Source organism: Pan troglodytes, chromosome 23, assembly GCF_028858775.2.
Source record: "Pan troglodytes isolate AG18354 chromosome 23, NHGRI_mPanTro3-v2.0_pri, whole genome shotgun sequence".
NCBI lineage: Eukaryota > Metazoa > Chordata > Mammalia > Primates > Hominidae > Pan > Pan troglodytes.
This window is the reverse complement of record NC_086016.1, coordinates 27,411,112-27,429,726: the sequence shown is the minus strand read 5'-3', so window position 1 is coordinate 27,429,726 and position 18,615 is coordinate 27,411,112. Positions and strand designations below refer to the sequence as shown.

General features: G+C 53.2%; 1 protein-coding gene across 1 annotated transcript in view; it reads left to right on the top strand.

The window, feature by feature from the left end:
* Positions 1 to 18,615, top strand: part of LRP5L (LDL receptor related protein 5 like) — a 69,867-nt gene that overhangs the window by 31,096 nt on the left and 20,156 nt on the right. The window contains 6 exon segments of the mRNA XM_054675959.2: positions 3,161 to 3,526; positions 3,529 to 3,556; positions 8,460 to 8,657; positions 14,014 to 14,165; positions 14,168 to 14,209; positions 15,726 to 15,857. Of these exon segments, the coding sequence (XP_054531934.1) occupies positions 3,161 to 3,526; positions 3,529 to 3,556; positions 8,460 to 8,657; positions 14,014 to 14,165; positions 14,168 to 14,209; positions 15,726 to 15,857 (918 nt within the window).

The window sequence follows — 18,615 nt, the reverse complement described above, 5'->3', positions numbered from 1 at the left end:
TGGCCTCAAGTTATCTGCCTGCCTTGGCCTCCCAGAGTGCTGGTATTACAGGTGTGAGCCACCACGCCCAGCCCAGAACTCTTTAATTCCCAACTGAAACTTTCCCCCTTAAGCAGGTCCCCAGTCCCCTCCCCCACTCCCTGGTCCCACCATTCTACTTTCTGTCTCAATGAATTTGCCTACCCTAAGTACCTAATACAAATTGAATCACACAGTACTTGTCTTTTTGTATCTGGCTTATTTCACTTAGCATAACATTCTTAAGTTTCACTCATGTTGTAGCATGTGTCAGAATCTCCTTTTTTTTTTTTTTAGATGGAGTCTTGCTCTGTTGCCCAGGCTGGACTGCAGTGGCGCGATCTCAGTTCATTGCAACATCTGCCTTCTGGGTCCAAGCAATTCTCATGCCTCAGCCTCCTTAGTAGCTGAGACTACAGGTGTGTGCCACCATGCCTGGCTAATGTTTGTATTTTTAGTAGAGACAGGGTTTCACCATGTTGGCCAGGCTGGTCTCAAACTCCTGACCTCAGGCGATCCACCCACCTCAGCTTCCCAAAGTACTGGGATTACAGGTGTGAGCCACCGCGCCCAGCTGCCTCCATGTTTTAGCTGTTGGGAAGGATGCTGTCATGATCCATGGTGTACAGATATCTGATCATATCCCTGTTTTCAGTTCTTTGGGGTATATAACCTGAAGTGGAATTGCTGGGTCATATGGTAATTCTATGTTTTAAGTTTTTGGGGAACTGCCATATTGTTTTCCATAGCAGCTGCACCATTTTACATTTTTGCCAGTGGTACACAAGGGTTCCAGCTGCTCCACATCCTCACCAACAGTTATTATTTTGTTTTTTTGGTAGTAGCCGTCCTAATTGGTAGAAGGTGGTATCTTATCGTAGTTTTGACTTGCATTTCCCTGATGATTAAGGGAATGTTAAGCCTGTTTTGATGTGTTTATTGGCCATTTATATATCGTCTTTGGAGAAATGTCTGTTCAAGTTGTTTGCCCATTTTCGAGTTGGATTGGTTGTTTTCTCATTGTTGAGTTTTAGGAGTTCTCTATGTTTCATGGATTTTAATCTCTTAGCAGATCTATGATTTGGAAACATTTTCTCTCATTCTGTGGGTTGCCTTTTTACTTTCTTGATAGTGTCTTTTGAGGCACAAAATCTCTAACTTCCCATGAAGTCCAGTTTGTCTTTGTTTTATTTGTTGCCTATGCCTTCCTATTGTTTGACTTTCACAATGTCCGTCATTGCCACGAAGAACTGTAGACCTAAGGTGATGACAGCATGGGTGGGGTGACAGAGTCTCTGCTGTCATTTTCCTGGCCTCAGGTCCTCTGTGTATCCTCCTATCCTGCGGAGCATGTCCCCTGGGAACGGGAGGGGCCAGGATTTGAGCCAGTGCTCATCTTGGCAGGGGGACCCGTGCTCGGAACCATCTACCCCACTGCCCTGGGGTCTCCTGGGCCGTGCTCTGGTCCTGGGTGCTCCCAGGTACCCTCATGGAGGCTGCAAATGTTTCCCCTGCTGAAATGAAACCAACTGAACTAAACACAGGATTCAGTTCTGTGATTGTCATTGCCTGAGTTCAGTTTGTTTTGGCTTTCTCTTTCTTTTTTTTTTTGTGATGGAGTCTCGCTCTGTCGCCCAGGCTGGAGTGTAGTGGCGAGATCTCAGCTCACTGCAAGCTCCGCCTTCCAGGTTCACGCCATTCTCCTGCCTCAGCCTCCCAAGTAGCTGGGACTATAGGTGCCCGCCACCACGCCTGGCTAATTTTTTTTGTATTTTTGGTAGAGATGGGGTTTCACCCTGTTAGTCAGGATGGTCTTGATCTGACCTCATGATCCGCCTGCCTCGGCCTCCCAAAGTGCTGGGATTATAGGCGTGAGCCACCGTTGGCTTTCTCTTTCTTGGTGAAGGTGGGAGTGTGGGGTTGGCTGGGCTCCCCCATCTGCGCAGGAGGGACCAGAGGTCTGTAGTTTCCATGAGGAATGTCAGCTGTTTCGAGCCAAGGCTTCAGATGTTTTTTGCAGGTGTTTGTGGCCAGCCCAGCGTAGCCCTGCTGGCAGCAGACATGGACTGATGGAGCTCCCTAGAGGCCCTTACCTCCTCGTATCCACATCTTATGTTCACTCCTTGTGTGGCTTCTTAGTCCCTCTGAGTCTGTGTTGGGGGTTGCTAGACCCTCCTGGGCTGATGTCTGAGGTGTCTGGTGGGGTGATGGTCTCAAGGCCTCTCCTGATTCTCGTTCAGCCCGTTGTGGGAATGAGACCCTTGTCTGTGAGATGAGGCCTCTTGCACAGGCAGAAGGGGCTGAGGGCCGGGGGGCAGAGGGAGGTGAGGGAGCCAGCCTGGCCGCAGGCAGATCAGGAATGCTCAGGGTGGGGTGGTGGAGAGAAGTGTAGGTGAGGCCAGAGGCCCAGGCCTTGGAGGCCAGGCTGGGGAGTCTAACCTTGTTCTGCATGGCACTGGCACAGGGAGCTATGGAAGGTGTCTGAGCCGAGGGGTGGCATTCCAGAATGACCCTTTAAGTGTATTCATTGTAGGAATGTCTAGAATCAGGGTGGGAGAAATATGGAATACAGGACAGGAAGCTGAGGCCACAGTCCAAGGAGAGGGGCCTGAGCTTGGACAGTGGTCAAAGACTTGTAAGGAAATCTTGAGGCTCTGTCTGACCTGGGCTCTGAACCCCTCAAAAAATGTGGCCCCATGGCTGGGTCTGTAGTCGGCAGCATGGCCAAAGCTGTGCCTTCATGTCCCTGTCCCCTGTGTCAGGCCAACAAAGGGGATGTGGCTTCTCTGCAGAACATGGCAGGGCCCCTGCAGCCTCTAGAGGATGATATGGGAGGTGGTGGGCATGGCAGGAAGGATCACCTGTACCTAGGGGAACAGACATAGCAGTGGCTAAACAAACAGTTGCTGTCACCGAGTGCGGTAACAAGGCTGATTGCTGCGTTGCAGGAGCCTCTGAATGGTGTGGGCCAGGACCGCCCAGGCAACTTCCTGACAGCGCCTTGTGGATGGAAGGAAGGAACTGAAGGTCTTGGGCATGGGCAGGGTGGTGCCAGGAGTGCTCTGGGCATAGTGCTCTATCCCAGGGCTGTGTGTCCTGCTGGCTCAGCCAGTGGCCCTCATGGTTTGCTTCTGCCCCACAGCCCCACTGCTTCTGCTGTTTGCCAGCCACCGGGATGTATGGCTGGTGCATGCTGGCAGAGTCAAGCTGGAGTCCACCATCATGGTCAGTGGCCTGGAGGATGCGGCCACAGTGGACTTCCAGTTCCCCAAGGGAGCCGTGTACTGGACAGACGTGAGCGAGGAGGCCATCAAGCAGACCTACCTGAACCAGAGGGGGGCTGCTGTGCCGAATGTGGTCATCTCTGGCCTGGTCTCACCCGATGGCCTGGCCTGTGACTGAGTGGGCAAGAAGCTGTACTAAATGGACTTGGAGACCAACCGCATTAAGGTGGCCAACCTCAATGGCAAGTCCCGGAAGGTCCTCTTCTGACAGGACCTTGACCAGCCGACGCCATCGCTTTGGACCCCGCTCACAGGTAAACCCTGCTGCAACTCCACCTGGGTCCAGGAGGCGGGGAGTGTCACCGTTTCTCTCTCGAATTTATGTGAGCCCAGGTTCTTTTTCAGAAAAAAAGATGTGAATCTTAAAATGAGTTCATGTGGGGCGCGGTAGCTCACGCCTATAATTCCAGCACTCTGGGAGGCCAAGGCAGGCAGATCACTTGAGTCCAGGAGTTCGAGACCAGCCTGGGCAACATGGTGAGACCCCATTTCTACAAAAATTAGCCGGGCATGGTGGTCTGCACTTGTAATCCCAGCTCCTTGGGAGGCTGAGGTAGGAGGATCATTTGAGCCTGGGAGATCAAGGCTACAGTGAGCTGTGATCTCACCACTGCACTCCAGCCTGGGCGACAAAGTGAGGAAACCTGTCTCAAAAAAAAAGAGCTCAGCTTTCAGGATTTGTTATTGTTGAGAGAAGTACTTCCCCTTCAGATTCCATAGTTACATTTCTTTTTTTTTTTTAATCGAGATGGAGTGTCCTTCTTGTTGCCCAGGCTGGAGTGCACTGGCACGATCTTGGCTCACTGCAACCTCCGCCTCCCGGGTTCAAGCAGTTCAAGTGATTCTCCTGCTTCAGCCTCCCGAGTAGCTGGGATTACAGGTGCCCACCACCACGCCCAGCTAATTTTTGTATTTTTGGTAGAGATGGGGTTTCACCATGTTGGCCAGGCTGGTCTCGAACTCCTGACCTCAGATGATCCACCTGCCTTGGCCTCCCAAAGTGCTGGGATTACAGGCATGAGCCACCATGCCCGGCCCATAGTTATGTTTCTTTTTCAAACTTGCATGTCTGAGGCAACCAATGTGGTTGGCCATGGGTTCGAATGGCTACACACATCTTTGCTGTGTGTTTGGCGGGCGGCCTGGAAAGTGTAGACTCTCAGGCAGGTGGAATTTGCACCTTCCTTGGCTTTCTAACTGCATTGGCTGAAAAAGGGCAGCCCCTTGTCTGGAAGCAGAACCTACTGGGAGTGGTTCTCAGGTCTGTTCTGGAAGCTGCCCTGTGTCCTCCTCTGCTCCTGATCTGGCTGAGTTAACCTGGGCCCTTGAAGGCTCAGGGCCTGGCTGTGATCCCAGGTGGGGAGAGGGTGGGTGGTAGGAAAGCTAAGAACCTCCTTGGAGTCAAAGTCCGGGCTGGAGAGTTTGAGAGGAAGTGGCCCAGCTAGGCCAGGTCACCCCAGACTTGCGAGCAGAGGGAACAGTTTGCTTGGACGCCCCTCGTCCCTCCTTCATCCCTTGCCCTGCCACCCGGGAGTGACTCTGGGGGCCGCACACACACCCTTACCTGGGCCGTGCTGAGCCCTGGCCCTTGTTGCACCTGTCGGGCTCTGTGCTGGATCAGTGTCAGAACTGGTTGCCAGAGGTCTTGACTGGAACACAAGAGCCTCTTCCTCCCTACCCTGCCCAGGCTCTGTTGGAAGCCTTTTGCCTATTAGTTCATTCAGTGTCACCACGGCCTCTCAGCAGTTTCAGCCTGGACCTCACTGGATGAGGGACCGGTCTAGATCTCTTTTCTTTTTTTGGAGATGGATTCTTGCTCTTGTCGCCCAGGCTGGAATGCACTGGCATGATCTCGGCTCATCGCAACCTTCACCTCCCAGGTTCAAGCGATTCTCCAGCCTCAGCCTCCTGAGTAGCTGCGATTACAGGCATGGGTTACCACACCTGGCTAATTTTTGTATTTTTAGTAGAGATGGGGTTTCGCCATGTTGGCCAGGCTGGTCTCAAACTCCTAACCTCAAGTGATCCACCGGCCTCGGCCTCCCAAAGTGCTGAGATTACAAGTGTGAGCCACTGCACCCAGCCTGACCTAGATCTTCTAAGTTAGAAAGTCCCAGAAGTGGGCGGCTGCGCACTCAGGTCTGCCACAGGAGCCCACCCGCCCTCCTCCCTGAAGTCAGGGCTCTGGAAGCCCTTCCCTTGGCCATGCCCTGTGGGATACTGCCCAAGCTCTGGAATAGGACTGAAGACCCCTGGGCCCTAGTCCTGGGGCCACCAACTTGCTGTTGCCCTGTGCAGTCACCTCCCCCGACTCCCACGGCGCTGGCTGTAGGAGCCAGGCTGGGAGGGGTTGGTTGCCAGACCCTGCAGATGCCCCTCATCTGGGCCTGCCCAGGGTAGTGGGAATGAGAGTGCGGGGTGAGGGTCTGTCCTCACCAAGGCCGGTGTTTGGGAGCTCGGGAAGCAGAGTGCCATGGTGGCTGAGTTCACCTCTTTGCTCTGTGCGGCGACTTAGGAAGCCCTCGACTGGCTTCTGACAAGCACAGGAAGGGCTGGAGCGTTTCAGAGCCCGGCGGGTTTGTGTGAGAGCCAGGTGTGTGTGTGTCTGAGCAACTGAGTGTGGGAGTGGGAGGATGTGAGCCTGTGTGTGCGTGCGCACGCCTGCGTGCGTGCATGTGAGCGGATATTTGTATGCGTGTGTGCATGTGATTATGTGTGCACATGTATGTGCCCATGTGAGTGGGTATGTGCGCGAGAGTGTCTGCATCTGAACCAGTGTGTGTGTAAGTACGGGGTACCTGCAGGGGTGGGACGCGGTAGAATGTATCGCCCAAGTATTTTGAGTCACTGAGGTCAGGCCAGAGCAGCCTCATGTTCTCACCACCTGAGAAGTGCCCCCGGCCTCCCAGGGGTGCCATGCTGGGCAGCCACTCATCCCTGGAGCCCCTCTCATGCCCTTGTTGCCCTCTGAGTGGGCTGGCCACCCACAGCTGCCTGGGAGCCAGCTGACCTCCCGGGTGGCCTCTGTTCTGCCTGGTGAACCGTGACCCTCTCAGCTCTCTCCCTCTGCCCTGTGGCTCCAGGAGCTGTGGGATTACTGACCTTCTTTCTGGAAGGGTCAGCTGGTGTCTCTCTGGCTAGGAGGGGGCATCTGCAGCAGTGGGAGAGGCCGAAGATAGCAGCCTGCTGGGAGCCCTCTCCCAGGGCCGGCCTGCGGTCGCTTACCAGCGGCTGCCGCGGTCATCGTGTCGCTGGGACCTGTGCTCCTCCCATCCTCGCCTTCCCTCCCAGCATGGGTCCCTGCAGCTCCCTCACCTCCCAACCAGGCATCCAGTCACATTTGTGAGCCCTTGTGCACCCCACACAGCTGGTATAGCCCAGTCTCTGGCCCTTTCAGTGGGTGGGAGGAGATGGTAAATAAATAGTATTCAAGAGGGACGTGTGCGTGGGGGGATAAAGCAGTGCCTGGAGGCTGTGGCGAGGGGCTTCTATCGGAGCTCAGGTGCCGGGAATGCCTCTTGGTGACTTTTGAGCCAAGACTGGAAGCAGATGAGGCTGAGAACCATGTGGCTATCTGGGGAAAGTGCAGTCCAGGCAGAGGGATCAGCCAGTGCAAAGGCCCTGGGCTAGTTTGGGGTGGGGCTTATTTGAGGGGCTGTAGCAGAATGTAGGGGAACAGGGCCCAAGGTGTGGGGAGAGGACGAATTGGTCTTGAGCAGAGGAGGTGCCACGTCTGACTCGTGCTGGAGGGCATCCCCTGCTGGTTGGAGCAAGAGCTGTGCACATGTATGTGCCTATGTGAGCAGGTATGTGAGGTGGTTGGCATGGGGGCAGGAGCCCTGTCCACAGTTATTACCGGGATCCTTGCAACAGAAGGCAGCAGCGGGGACCCCTCACTTCTGGGGGTGACAAGTGGCAAGATACGGGATCTGTTCTGAAGGGAAAGCCAGCTTGACTTGCTTGCACTCTGCATGTGGGTTCGATAGAAAGACGAGACAAGGATGGCATGGTGCTGCTCTGTGCCTCGGTGTGCTAGGTGTGCTGTTGGGAGGTGCATGATGCTCAGCTGGGAGGTGCTAGGTGCTTGGGAGGTAATCGGTACTTGGTTGGGAGGTGTTTGGCACTTGGGTTTAGACAGATGAATAAGGACATGTACCCACCATTACGTGTCATACAGGATAGTTCCACTGCCCTGATTTTCTGTGCACCACTCATTCATCCCTCTCCTCTCCTCAAACCCCTGGCAACCACTGACGCTTTACTGTCTTATTTGCTTTTTCCAGAATGTCATAGAGTTGGACTCATACAGTATGTAACCTTTTCAGATTGGCTCTCTCACCTACTAATATGCATTTAAGTTTCCTCCATGTCTTTTCGTGGCTTGATAGATCATTTCTTTTCCTTCTTTCTTTTCTTTTTTCTTTTTTCTTTTTTTTTTTTTTTTTTTTTTTTTTTTTGAGACAGAGGCTCACTCTGTCGCCCAGGCTGGAGAGCAATGGTGCGATCTCCACTCACTGCAACCTCCTCTTCCTGGGTTCAAATGATTCTCCTGCCTCAGCCTCCCGAGTAGCTGGGATAACAGGTGCCCGCCACCAAACCCAGCTAATTTTTTGTATTTTTAGTAGAGATGGGGTTTCACCGTGTTAGCTAGGATGGTCTCGATCTCCTGACCTCGTGATTCGCCCGCCTTGGCCCCCCAAAGTGCTGGGATAACAGGCGTGAGCCACCGCACCCAGCCAATAGGTCATTTCTTTTTAGCACTAAATAATACTCTATCCTGCATGTTTTGAATTGCCTTTTAGAGGTTCATTTACAGCATTTTCATGGTAGCAAAAAAATCAGAAATAACCCGAAGTTATTTAAAGAACTTACAGCACAGTGCACTATGCAGTCATCAGAAGAACAGGGAATCTTTCTATTCACGAGAAGGGAAGGTGCCCAGAATTTACTGTTAACTGAGAACAAGTTGGAAATAGTATATTTTGATTGCCCAATTTAAGGCAGGAATACCTGAAACCTTACCTGTTGGTTACTTCTGATGGGTGAGATTTTAGGGCAAGTTCACTGTCTATTGTTTCATGTCTGCATCTGTGTGGACAAAAACAAAAAAACAGATCTGTGTTAGCTGCTTCTCCTCTTGCCCTGCCCCCGTCACAGGTACATGTACTGGGCAGATTGGGGTGAGACGCCCTGGATCGAGCAGGTGGGGATGGACGACAGCACCCAGAAGATCATTGTGGACTTGGACATTTACTGGCCCAATAGGCTGACCATCGACCTGGGGGAGAAGAAGCTCTACTGGGCTGACACCAAGCTCGGCTTCATCCACCGTGCCAACCTGGACGGCTCGTTCCGGTAGGTACCCGCCCAGTCCCGGGGCACCCCCTTCCCCTTTGCCCCCAGGTGTCCCCAGTGCTTTTGAAGGCGTTCCTTCTTAACTCAGGCCAACAGACTCTTCTCTGAAACTCTGGGGACCTGAGAAATGCATGACTTCTCAGAACTTGAAACAGTGTCAGGGGCTGGGTGACACTTGCCCCAGCACCTGTATATTTCTATAGCAAATGTGGCATGTTCATTCTAAGTAGGGCAGAAAAGACTGTCTGTAGCCCATACCTATGCACAGTTGTTGTTGTTTTTTTTCATTATTTTGTTTTTTTGAGACAGAGTCTCACTGTTTCACTCAGGCTGGAGTGCAATGGCATCGTCTCAGCTCACTGCAGCCTTCACCTCCCAGGCTCAAGCGATTCTCCCACCTCAGCCTCCCAAGTAGCTGGAACTACAGGAGTGCACCACCACACCCAGCTAATGTTCGTATTTTTGGTAGAGATGGGGGTCTCACATGTTGCTCAGGCTGGTCACAAACTCCTCAACTCAAGCGATCCTCCCCCTAGGCTCCCAGAGTGCTGGGATTGCAGGCGTGAGCCACTGCCCCCGGCCCATGCACCAAATGAGGTTTTATCGCCAAATGAGCAACAAAAGCTTTCCGTCTCCAGAGTGTCTTGGATTTTGGAATTGTTGGGGAGGGCTTGTGGCCTGAGGGGGTTGTGAACAATAACCCTGTCACACCACCACCCCCACCCTGGCCCTACCCCAGCTCAGGCATCCTGAGGGCAGCAGCCGGAAGCTGTCTCAGTTATTGCTGCATTCCCCAGTCTCACCAGGGGGCCTTCCACATAGTCCTCAATAAAGTGGGCCAAATGAATGAGTAGGAAGGTTTTCCCCTTGGTGGGTAATTGCTTTTAGAGCCTTCTAGTCAGCATAGCTTCACAGCCCCATACTTAATTACACCTTAGAAAAACATCCCCTCCATGTACAGGTGAAGCGCAATTTATTCACTGACCAAGTACTGCCTGCTGCTGGCTCTGTGCCAGGTGTCAGGGATCCTCCTGGGATGGCACACCCCATTCCTGCACTAGTGGAGCTCCTGGCCTAGGCAGGGGGTGTGGCGGGTGTCGATGCAAAGAGCAGTAGTGACTGCATGGGAGGACCCAGTGGCTGGATTTCTGCAAACACAGGCCAACACCCACATGAACAGACTTGAGGGCCTGGGCAGCTTTGCTCTACGCTCGCCAGGCCTCATGTATTAGTTATCCATTGCTGTGTAACAAAACAGCCCATAACTTAGCAGCCTGAAACAGCAAACAGGTTTTTTACAGGGAGGGGGTCAGCAATGAGGAGTGGATTAGCTGGGTGGTTCTGGCTCAGGGTGTGATCTGAGGACACATTCAAGCTTCTGGCTGGGGCCTTAGTCATCTGAACATTTGAGTGAGGCTGGGAGATCCACTTCCAAGCTCATTCTCATGGCAAGAGGCCTCGGTTTCTCCTGTTCCTCTTATGCTGAGCCACACATCTCTTTTGGGCTGGTTTGAAAATATCCCGTTGTCCCTGGAAGTGCAGACTGGCTGGGTCTGGTTTGAGATTTGGAAATGTGGCTACCCTGTAGACTGTGGTTCTTGGGAGCTGAATGATCTTACAGTTATGAAGGGTGGATTAGAGGATAGAAAGGCTGCAGCTGGGAGTGCCCTGGTCAAAGGATGGTAACAGGAGACAGTGAGGGTGATGGCAATTGAAACATGCTAATGGCGGTGGCGCAGCAATTTACTGTTTTCCGGGGACATTTATCAGTTCATTTAATGCTCACACCAACTCTATGAAATATTTGCTATTATGTTATATTTATATTTTTTTGAGGCAGGGTCTTGCTTTGTCACCGAGGCGGGACTGCATTGGCATGATCTTAGTTCACTGCAGCTGTGACCTCTTTTTTGTTTGGTTGGTTTTGTTTGAGATGCAGTCTTGCTCTGTCCTGCAGGCTGGAGTACAGTGGCACAATCTCAGCTCACCACAACCTCCACCTCCTGGGTTCCAGCGATTCTCCTGCCTCAGCCTCCCAAGTAGCTGGGATTACAGGATTTTTGTATTTTTTTAGTAGAGACGGGGTTTCACCATGTTGGCCAGGCTGGTCTCGAACTCCTGACCTCAAGTGATCCTCCCACCTCAACCTCCCAAAGTGCTGGGATTACGGGCATGAGCCATCAGGCCTGGCCGCAGCCTTGACTTCTTAGGCTCAAGTGGTCCTCCCACCTCAGCCTCCTAAGTAGCTGAGACCACAGGCATGCACCACCAAGCGTGGCTAATTTTTTTTGGTATTTTTTTGTAGAGATGGGGTTTCACCATGTTGCCCAGGCTGGCCTCAAACTCCTTAGCTCAAGCCATGTGTCCGCTTTGGCCTCTCAAAGCACTGGGATTACAGGTGCGAGCCACTGCACCCGGCCTGTGTTGCTATTATGATGCCCTGTGCACAGAGAGGCAGGCATGTGAATTTGCCCAAAGCCACACAGCAAGTCACAGCCAGGGTTGGAATGTAGGGTCTCTAGCCCCAGGGTCTGTTCTCAGCTTCTCTCCTACCTGCCTCCCCCTGGGATTCTTCTGCCTCTGCAGCAGCCATTTCTCTTCATGAATGCACCCAGGGCTACTCACGTGGAACCATCATGTGCGGGGGGACAAGCTCTGAAGCCGCACAGACTTGTGTAGGCCCCTTTATCTGTGACTGTGGCTCGGGCAAGGGCCAAGGCTGACCTTCCCTTAGTGCTTCTGGTTGAGGCAGAGCATGGCCCGGAAAGCAACTGGGGAGTGATGGGCCTCTGGCTTTTCTCATCAAAAAATGGCAACATGGCCAGGCACAGTGGTTCACACCTATAATCCCAGGCTTTGGAAGGCTGAGGTGAGAGGATCATTTGAGCCCAGGAGTTCAAGACCAACCTGGCAACAAAGTGAGAGCCCATCTACTAAAAATAAAAATTGGGCCGGGTGCAGTGGCTCATGCCTGTAATCCCAGCACTTTGAGAGGCTGAGGTGGGTGGATCACCTGAGGGTCAGGAGTTCAAGACAAGCCTGGCCAACATGGTGAAACCCTGCCGCTACTAAAAATACAAAAATTAGCTGGGTGTGGTGGTGGGCACCTGTAATCCCAGCTACTCAGGAGGTTGAGGCAGGAGAACTGCTTGAACCTGGGAGATGAAGGTTGCAGTGAGCTGAGGTCGCACCATTGCACTCCAGCCTGGGTGACAAGAGCAAAACTCCATCTCAAAAAAATAAATAAATAAAAAATTAAAATTAAAAAATTAGCTGGCCATGGTGGTGCACACCTGTGTTCCCAGCTACTCAGGAGGCTGAGGCAGGAGGATTGATTGAGCTTAGGTGATCAAGGCTGCAGTGAGCCGTGATCATGCCACTGCACTCCAGCCTGGGTGACAGAGCAAGACCCTGTCTCAGAAAACAAACAAACAGACAAAAAAGGCAACATTGTGGAAAACAGTTTGGTGATTCCTTAGGATGTAAACATTGATTTACGTATGACCCAGCAATTCTGCTCCTAACTATATACTGTAAGAATTGAAACAGGTATTCACACAAAATGTGAATGGACAGGAATGTCTATAGCAGCACTGTGCACAACAGCCGAAGGTGGAAACGACCCAGAGGTTCCCAGCAGGTGAATGGATGCACAGACTGTTCTATCTGTGCATTGGAATATGGTTCACCCCTAAAACAGAATGAAGCACTAACACGTACAGCATGGATGAACCTCAGAAAACATGGTGCTGAGTCAAAGAAGCCAGACATCAAAGGCTGCATGTTGTGATTCCATTTATGTGAAATGTTTAGAATGTGTTAGACAGAGCTGTTGAAAGCAGATCAGTGTTTGCCGGCGCTGGGGGTGGGGGCTGGGGAGTGACTGTTGGTGGGCGTGGGGTTTTCCTGTGGGGCAATGGAAGGGCTTTGGAACTAGACAGAAGTGGAGGTTGCACAGCCTTGCGAATGTGCTAGATAGCTCTGAATTACTCACTTTAAAGTGGTAAACTTACACTGGGCACGGTGGCTCATGCCTGTAATCCCAGCACTTTGGGAGGCCGAGGCGGGTGGATCGCCTGAGCTCAGGAGTTCGAGACCAGCCTGGGCAATATGGTGAAACCCCGTCTCTACCAAAAAATACCCACCAAAAATTAGCTGGGCATAGTGGTGCATGCCTGTGGTCCCAGCTGCTCTGGAGGCTGAGGTGGGAGAATCAGTTGAACCTGGGAGGCAGAGAGCAGGGAGCTGAGATCACACCACTGTACTCCAACCTGGGTGACAGACTGAGACCCTATCTCAAAAAAAAAAACAGTGATAAATGTTATGTCCTGTGAATTTTACTTCAATAATTTTCTTAAAAACAGCATCAACAAAAACGAACAAAAGAGGTGGTGGATCTGCAGAGCACAAGCCCACAGCTTCCATCTCCCCTGTGCCACTTCATGAGCGTCACCTTCTCCTGGCAGCTGTGCTGAGGGCTGGGGATGTGGCAGGGACCATCTGCCCCCAGGCCCACCCTCAGGGAGCCTGTCACGGGGAGAGGGTCATTAAGCAAATAAAACTACACATTACTGACCATGTCACATTACGATCCTGTTACCAGTGTCCATAATCTCATTATACCCGAGTCCTCCTTTGCTGGGCACTGTAGGCACCTAGAAAAGAATAGCTGTTTCTCGTGTTGATGCCACGTTTAATTTACTCTGAAAATATAAATTATGAGCATTGTAAGAAGGAGCGAGTGCACGTGGCCTGATTTGTATTCAGAGGTTTAAGCCTTGGGCAGGAGAGGTGTCCTTTTCACCAGGTGGGGCTTCCTCCTTTCTTCCCTGGGGGAGACTTTGCCACTTGACCTGGGGGACTCCATGTGTCACTGTCACAGACTGGGTTTGGGAGGCACCCTGTGCACGCCAGGAGAGATGTACGAGGGCGCCAACTCCTGGGGCTCTTGACCTGGCCTCACTTGTCTGGTTGAAAGTAAATGGGAGGCCGGGAGTGGTGGCACATGCCTGTAATCCCAGCACTTTGAGAGGCTGAGGCAGGCGGATCACCTGAGGTCAGGAGTTTGAGACCAGCCTGGCCAACATGATGAAACACTGTCTCTACTAAAAATACAAAAATCAGCTGGGCATGGTGGTGGGCATCTGTAATCCCAGCTACTCGGGAGGCTGAGGCAAGAGAATTGCTTGAACCCGGGAGGCGGAGCTTGCAGTGAGCTGAGATTGCATTACTGCACTCCAGCCTGGGCGACAGACCGAGACTCCATCTCAAAAAAAAAAAGAAAGTAAATGCGTCAGCAGCAATGACTGTTGGGGGACCCTCCTGATGGCTCTCTACCCCGCCTCCCTGACTGCAGGCAGAAGGTGGTGAAGGGCAGCCTGACGCACCCCTTCACCCTGACACTCTCCGGGGACACTCTGTACTGGATGGACTGGCTGACGTGCTCCATCCATGCCTGCAACAGGAACACTGCGGGGAAGAGGAACGAGATCTTGAGCGCCCTCTACTCAGCATGGACATCCAGGTGCTGAGCCAGGAGCAGCAGCCTTTCTGTGAGTGCCGGCTGGGGCGTGGGGATGTGGGGGCATGGTGGGTGGGGTGGGAGGTGGGCGGCCCCTCCCTGCAAAACTCCATGCTCTGGGGGGCCCCCTCTCTAAGGGGTGCCTGCTGCAATGGAGGGAGGTGTGTGCAGAGTGCGTGGCTGGCCAGGGGGCATGGGTCTGCAGAGGACCCCTCTGCAGGGCTTGTGTGGGCTGTTCTAGGGCTCAGCAGTGGCAAGGGGATTCCCAAGGGAGGTCGCCTCATTTTCAAGGCCCAGAAGAAGTTGCATGTATATATGTATATATGTGTATATATATGTGTATATATTATATATATATGTATATATATATATGTATGCATACTAAGATAGATATATATGTATATGTATTTTTAACAGAGACAGGATCTTGCCGCATTGCCCAGGCGGGTCTCAAACTCCGGGGTTCCAGTGATCCTCACACCTTGACCTCCCAAAGTGCTGGGGCACAGATGTGAGCCACCATGCTTGGCCCTGCAAGTTGCATATTTATCAATGAATAACCCGCTCAAAGTCAGCAGTTCTCAGCCTGGGGGCCACGCAGGGTTGGGACAGAGTCCCTGATGGGGAAATGCACCAGCTTCTGTGACAGTGGGGCTGTGGCTCTGGGGACAGTGGCCCACCCCCACAGGTACCAGGGATGGAGATTTCTGGCTAAGTCATTACGGAAGGTTAGGACTTTGGGACTCGGGTGGCAGCTGTTCACAGAGCAGGACACAGGAGGGTGGGGCTCTCTGGAGCTGTTTCCTGTTGAGAAAGTCATGGTCACAAAACCCATCTACACTTGGGGCAGTGTGAGGGAGGGGGAGGTTCATTTTGGTTTGTTTGTTATTCCAGTTAACTCCGTATTTTGGGGCTGCTACACCCCAGCTTTCCCCTGGTTAGAATGAGGTGCTGGAAGCATTATTGAGTTCCATTCAATTGCTGTTGGTCATAGAAGGGCTTGGGAGAGTGACAAGCTTGGCCATCCTGGCAAGAGAGACAGTGATCCTGTGGAAGCTGCAAAGACAAAACAGGCCTTTTGCCCAGGAGCCCACTGTCTCTGGGGTTGCCATCACTACCATGCAGGCAGGTCTTGACTCCTGCCATTTTAGTGTGGGGGGCAGCCTTGCAAAGGGGTGTCCTTATGGGCCTCGAGGAGCTGGGGAGTGTTTTCTAATCATAGGAGCTTGGTGGGAGGGAGCAGGTGGTGAGGATGCCACTCCATGGGCAGGTCACATCTGGGTGTGAGGGTGGCCAGGAAGGTCATGGCTGGTTTTGGGGAAATTGCAGACCATCTGGCCGGGCTGAGGGCCCAATGTGGAGGGGGCCAGCGATGAGGTAGGTGGAGTGGTGCCTGCGGGGAGGTCCCTGATGCCACTTGAGGCTGGCGTTTGGGCAGAGGGACACACTAGGGGCTGTCACAGGAGACGAGGCAGGATGCGACTGATTCAGAAATAAGTGATGGTCCTTTTCTGGAACCTTCTCTCACTCTGTCCTGGTTTTCCCAGTCCACACTCGCTGTGAGGAGGACAATGGTGGCTGCTCCCACCTGTGTCTGCTGTCCCTAAGGGAGGCTTTCTACATGTGCGCCTGCCCCATGGGTGTGCAGCTGCAGGACAACGGCAGGGCATGTGAGGCCAGTGAGGCAGTGGGACGGGGCGGGGCCTGGCAGCAATGGGCTGCAGCCAGCGGGGGTGCCCCAGAAGGAGCGTCGGCGAACCCGTTCAAAATGATCCACTTGGCGAATGTGGTGATTCAAGTCTGTGGTCCCAGCTGCTCAGGAAGCTGAGTTGGGAGGATCTCTTGAGCCTAGGAGGTCAATCCTGTTTTGTTTTTGTTTTTTGCCCTAGATGTTTTCCCACTTTTTTACCCTCCGCCTTGGTCCTCAGGCACTTGGTGCTCCCCAGGACTGTGTTGCAATGAGGCATGGCTCTTCTCCTCTGTGGCACCGGCTGAGAATCTTTCTTTCCAGGTGTCAGGTTCGGGGTGGGCCTTTCGGGAAATCACACACTTTCAGGATGCAGCTCGCCTTCGGGGATGCTCCTGGGCCTGGGGTAGGTGGTTTGGCCTCTGGGGCTGACCCTAGGGTCTGGTGAGCGAGGGGGTAACAAGAGATGTCAGGAAAGCGCCATCCCTGAGACCAGGTCTCCCCGTTTCTGTAGCATGATGGGGCCCAGCTTGCAGAAGGTGGTGGGGACAGGGCCTGCTTCCTGTGCCAGTGTTCCACTCGGGAGGGCAGGGGGCTTCCAAGTGGGCTGGCTTCCAACTCAGGGACAGTCCTAAGAGGGGGGCAGAGTCTCGGTGTGGGGCCCCCTAGGAGGACTCTCCTGGCATCCAGTGGGTGGTGAAATCTTGCTCCCACTGCTGTCTGAGCACATGGGGTTCCTGACTCTAGGGACAGTTTCCTGGTCCCTCTGCTCTTGCCAGTTAGGGTTTGTATTTGTGTGCAGCGGCCAGGGAGTGTGTGTGTGGTCGTGGCGTCCGTGGTGGGTGCATCTTTTCTCTGCTCCCTGGCAGGGGTCTTTCCCCGGCAGGTGAGGACTTTCCACGTTCGTGTCTGTCTTTCTCTTTCTGAGAGCAGAGCATCTTTAATGAAGACATGGCTGTTTCGTCAAAGGGTCTGTCCGCTGCACCAGCTACTGCAGGGGACAGTTGGAGATTCTCCTCCACCAAGCGTCTTGTTTTCCCAAGTGGTGAGAGGGAGAATTTGAGAAATGGGGTCTCAGGCAGCCTAGTCCTCATGGTTCTGGACAGCACCCCATTCATTCATCTGTTTGCTCATTCATTCAGTCGTCCATCCATTTGCTCGTTCAGCAGGCGTTTGTCGAGCACTTGCCGCGTGCTGATATTGCTCCGAGGCACTGGGGATCCCGCAGTGCAGACAGAATCCCGGGCCCCTGGTGCTCACACCCTGGGCTCTGGGGCTGGGTGGGTGGGGGAGATGGCACAAGTGAGTCCACGAGGGAGTCGTGCATTAGAAAGGGTGAGTGTTTTGGACACCCACTCCTTCGTTGCCTCTGGGGCCCTTCGCTTTTACCTTTCACCTCAGCCTCAAAGGCAATGTTGAGAGAGAAACTGGAACCAGGGGAGGAGTCCAGATGAGCTGCCTCGTGAGTGACCCAGTGACACCAGGGGTTTGGACCAAGCAGGTTAAGGGTGGATTATAGACCCTGGATGGGGAGAAGTGGCTTGACCAGGTTGGATCAGCCCCTCGTTTACTGAGGAGGCTGAGGGCAAGTCACCGGCCTGGGGTTGCCCATAGCAGGTGGCATAGTAGGTTCTAGCAGGTAGCATGGTAGGTTCTAGCAGGTGGCATAGTAAGTTCTAGCAGGTGGGGTCTGGCTCCCAGAGGCATGAGTTTGCTGCTGCCCCATGCCTGGGCCCTGGTGGAGCAAAGCCCTGGTCTCCCTTGCAGACTGCCTCAGGACCCTGCCCGCTCCCTGGAGGAAGGGGTGCCTCGGCCACACAAGCCTTAGTGGAGAAGGATGCTTGGCCTGCCGGCTGCCTGGGAACCTTGGCCTTCTCAGAGTTTGTTTTCTCTCCTTCCCGTCTGTCTGTTGGTGAGAAGAGGCTGAACTCAGTGCCGGAGCTGGACCCTGCGTTCAGCAGTGTGTCAGTCAAAGTCCTGTTGGAAAGGGAAAGAGTGAGGACATAGGGGCTCATGATGGCAGGGAGTGGCCACCACAGTCAGGCCCGGGGGATGGAGGGGAGAGAGCATCACTGGAACGTGGCATGGGTTTAAAACAGACAGCTTGGCCAGGCGCGGTGGCTCACGCCTGTAATCCCAACAATTTGGGAGGTCGAGGCGGGTGGATCATTTGAGGTCAGGTGTTCAAGACCAGCCTGGCCAACATGGTGAAACCCTGTCTCTACTAAAAATACAAAAGTTAGCCTGGCAGTAGTGATGCGGGCCTGTAATCCCAGCTACTTGGGAGACTGAGGCAGGAGAATTGCTTGAGCCTGGGAGGCAGAGGTTGCAGTGAGCTGAGATCGTGCCACTGTACTCCAGCCTGGGAGACAGAATGAGACCCTGTCTCCAAAAAAAAAAAAAAAAAAAAAAAAAAAACCAACAACAACAAACAGGCAGCTCATCCTGGCCAATCTGAAAAAGGTGGAGCATATACGTTCCCCAATATTCACAAATATTTCATAAAATATCCGAGAAGAAAGCAGTTAATGAGATGGGCCTGTTCCCCTGCCCTGAGGCGCACGTGTGATGGGGGCCATGTCAGGAAGCATGCCAACATGCAGATGGACATAGTCAGGACAGACCTGGATCTGGTACGGGACACAGCAGGGGCTGAGCTGGAGACTCCTGTACTCAGGTGTGGCCACCTGAGCTGGCAGGTCAGAGGTCTCTCCCAGGAGGCCTGAGATCTGAAGGACTAAAAGAGGGAA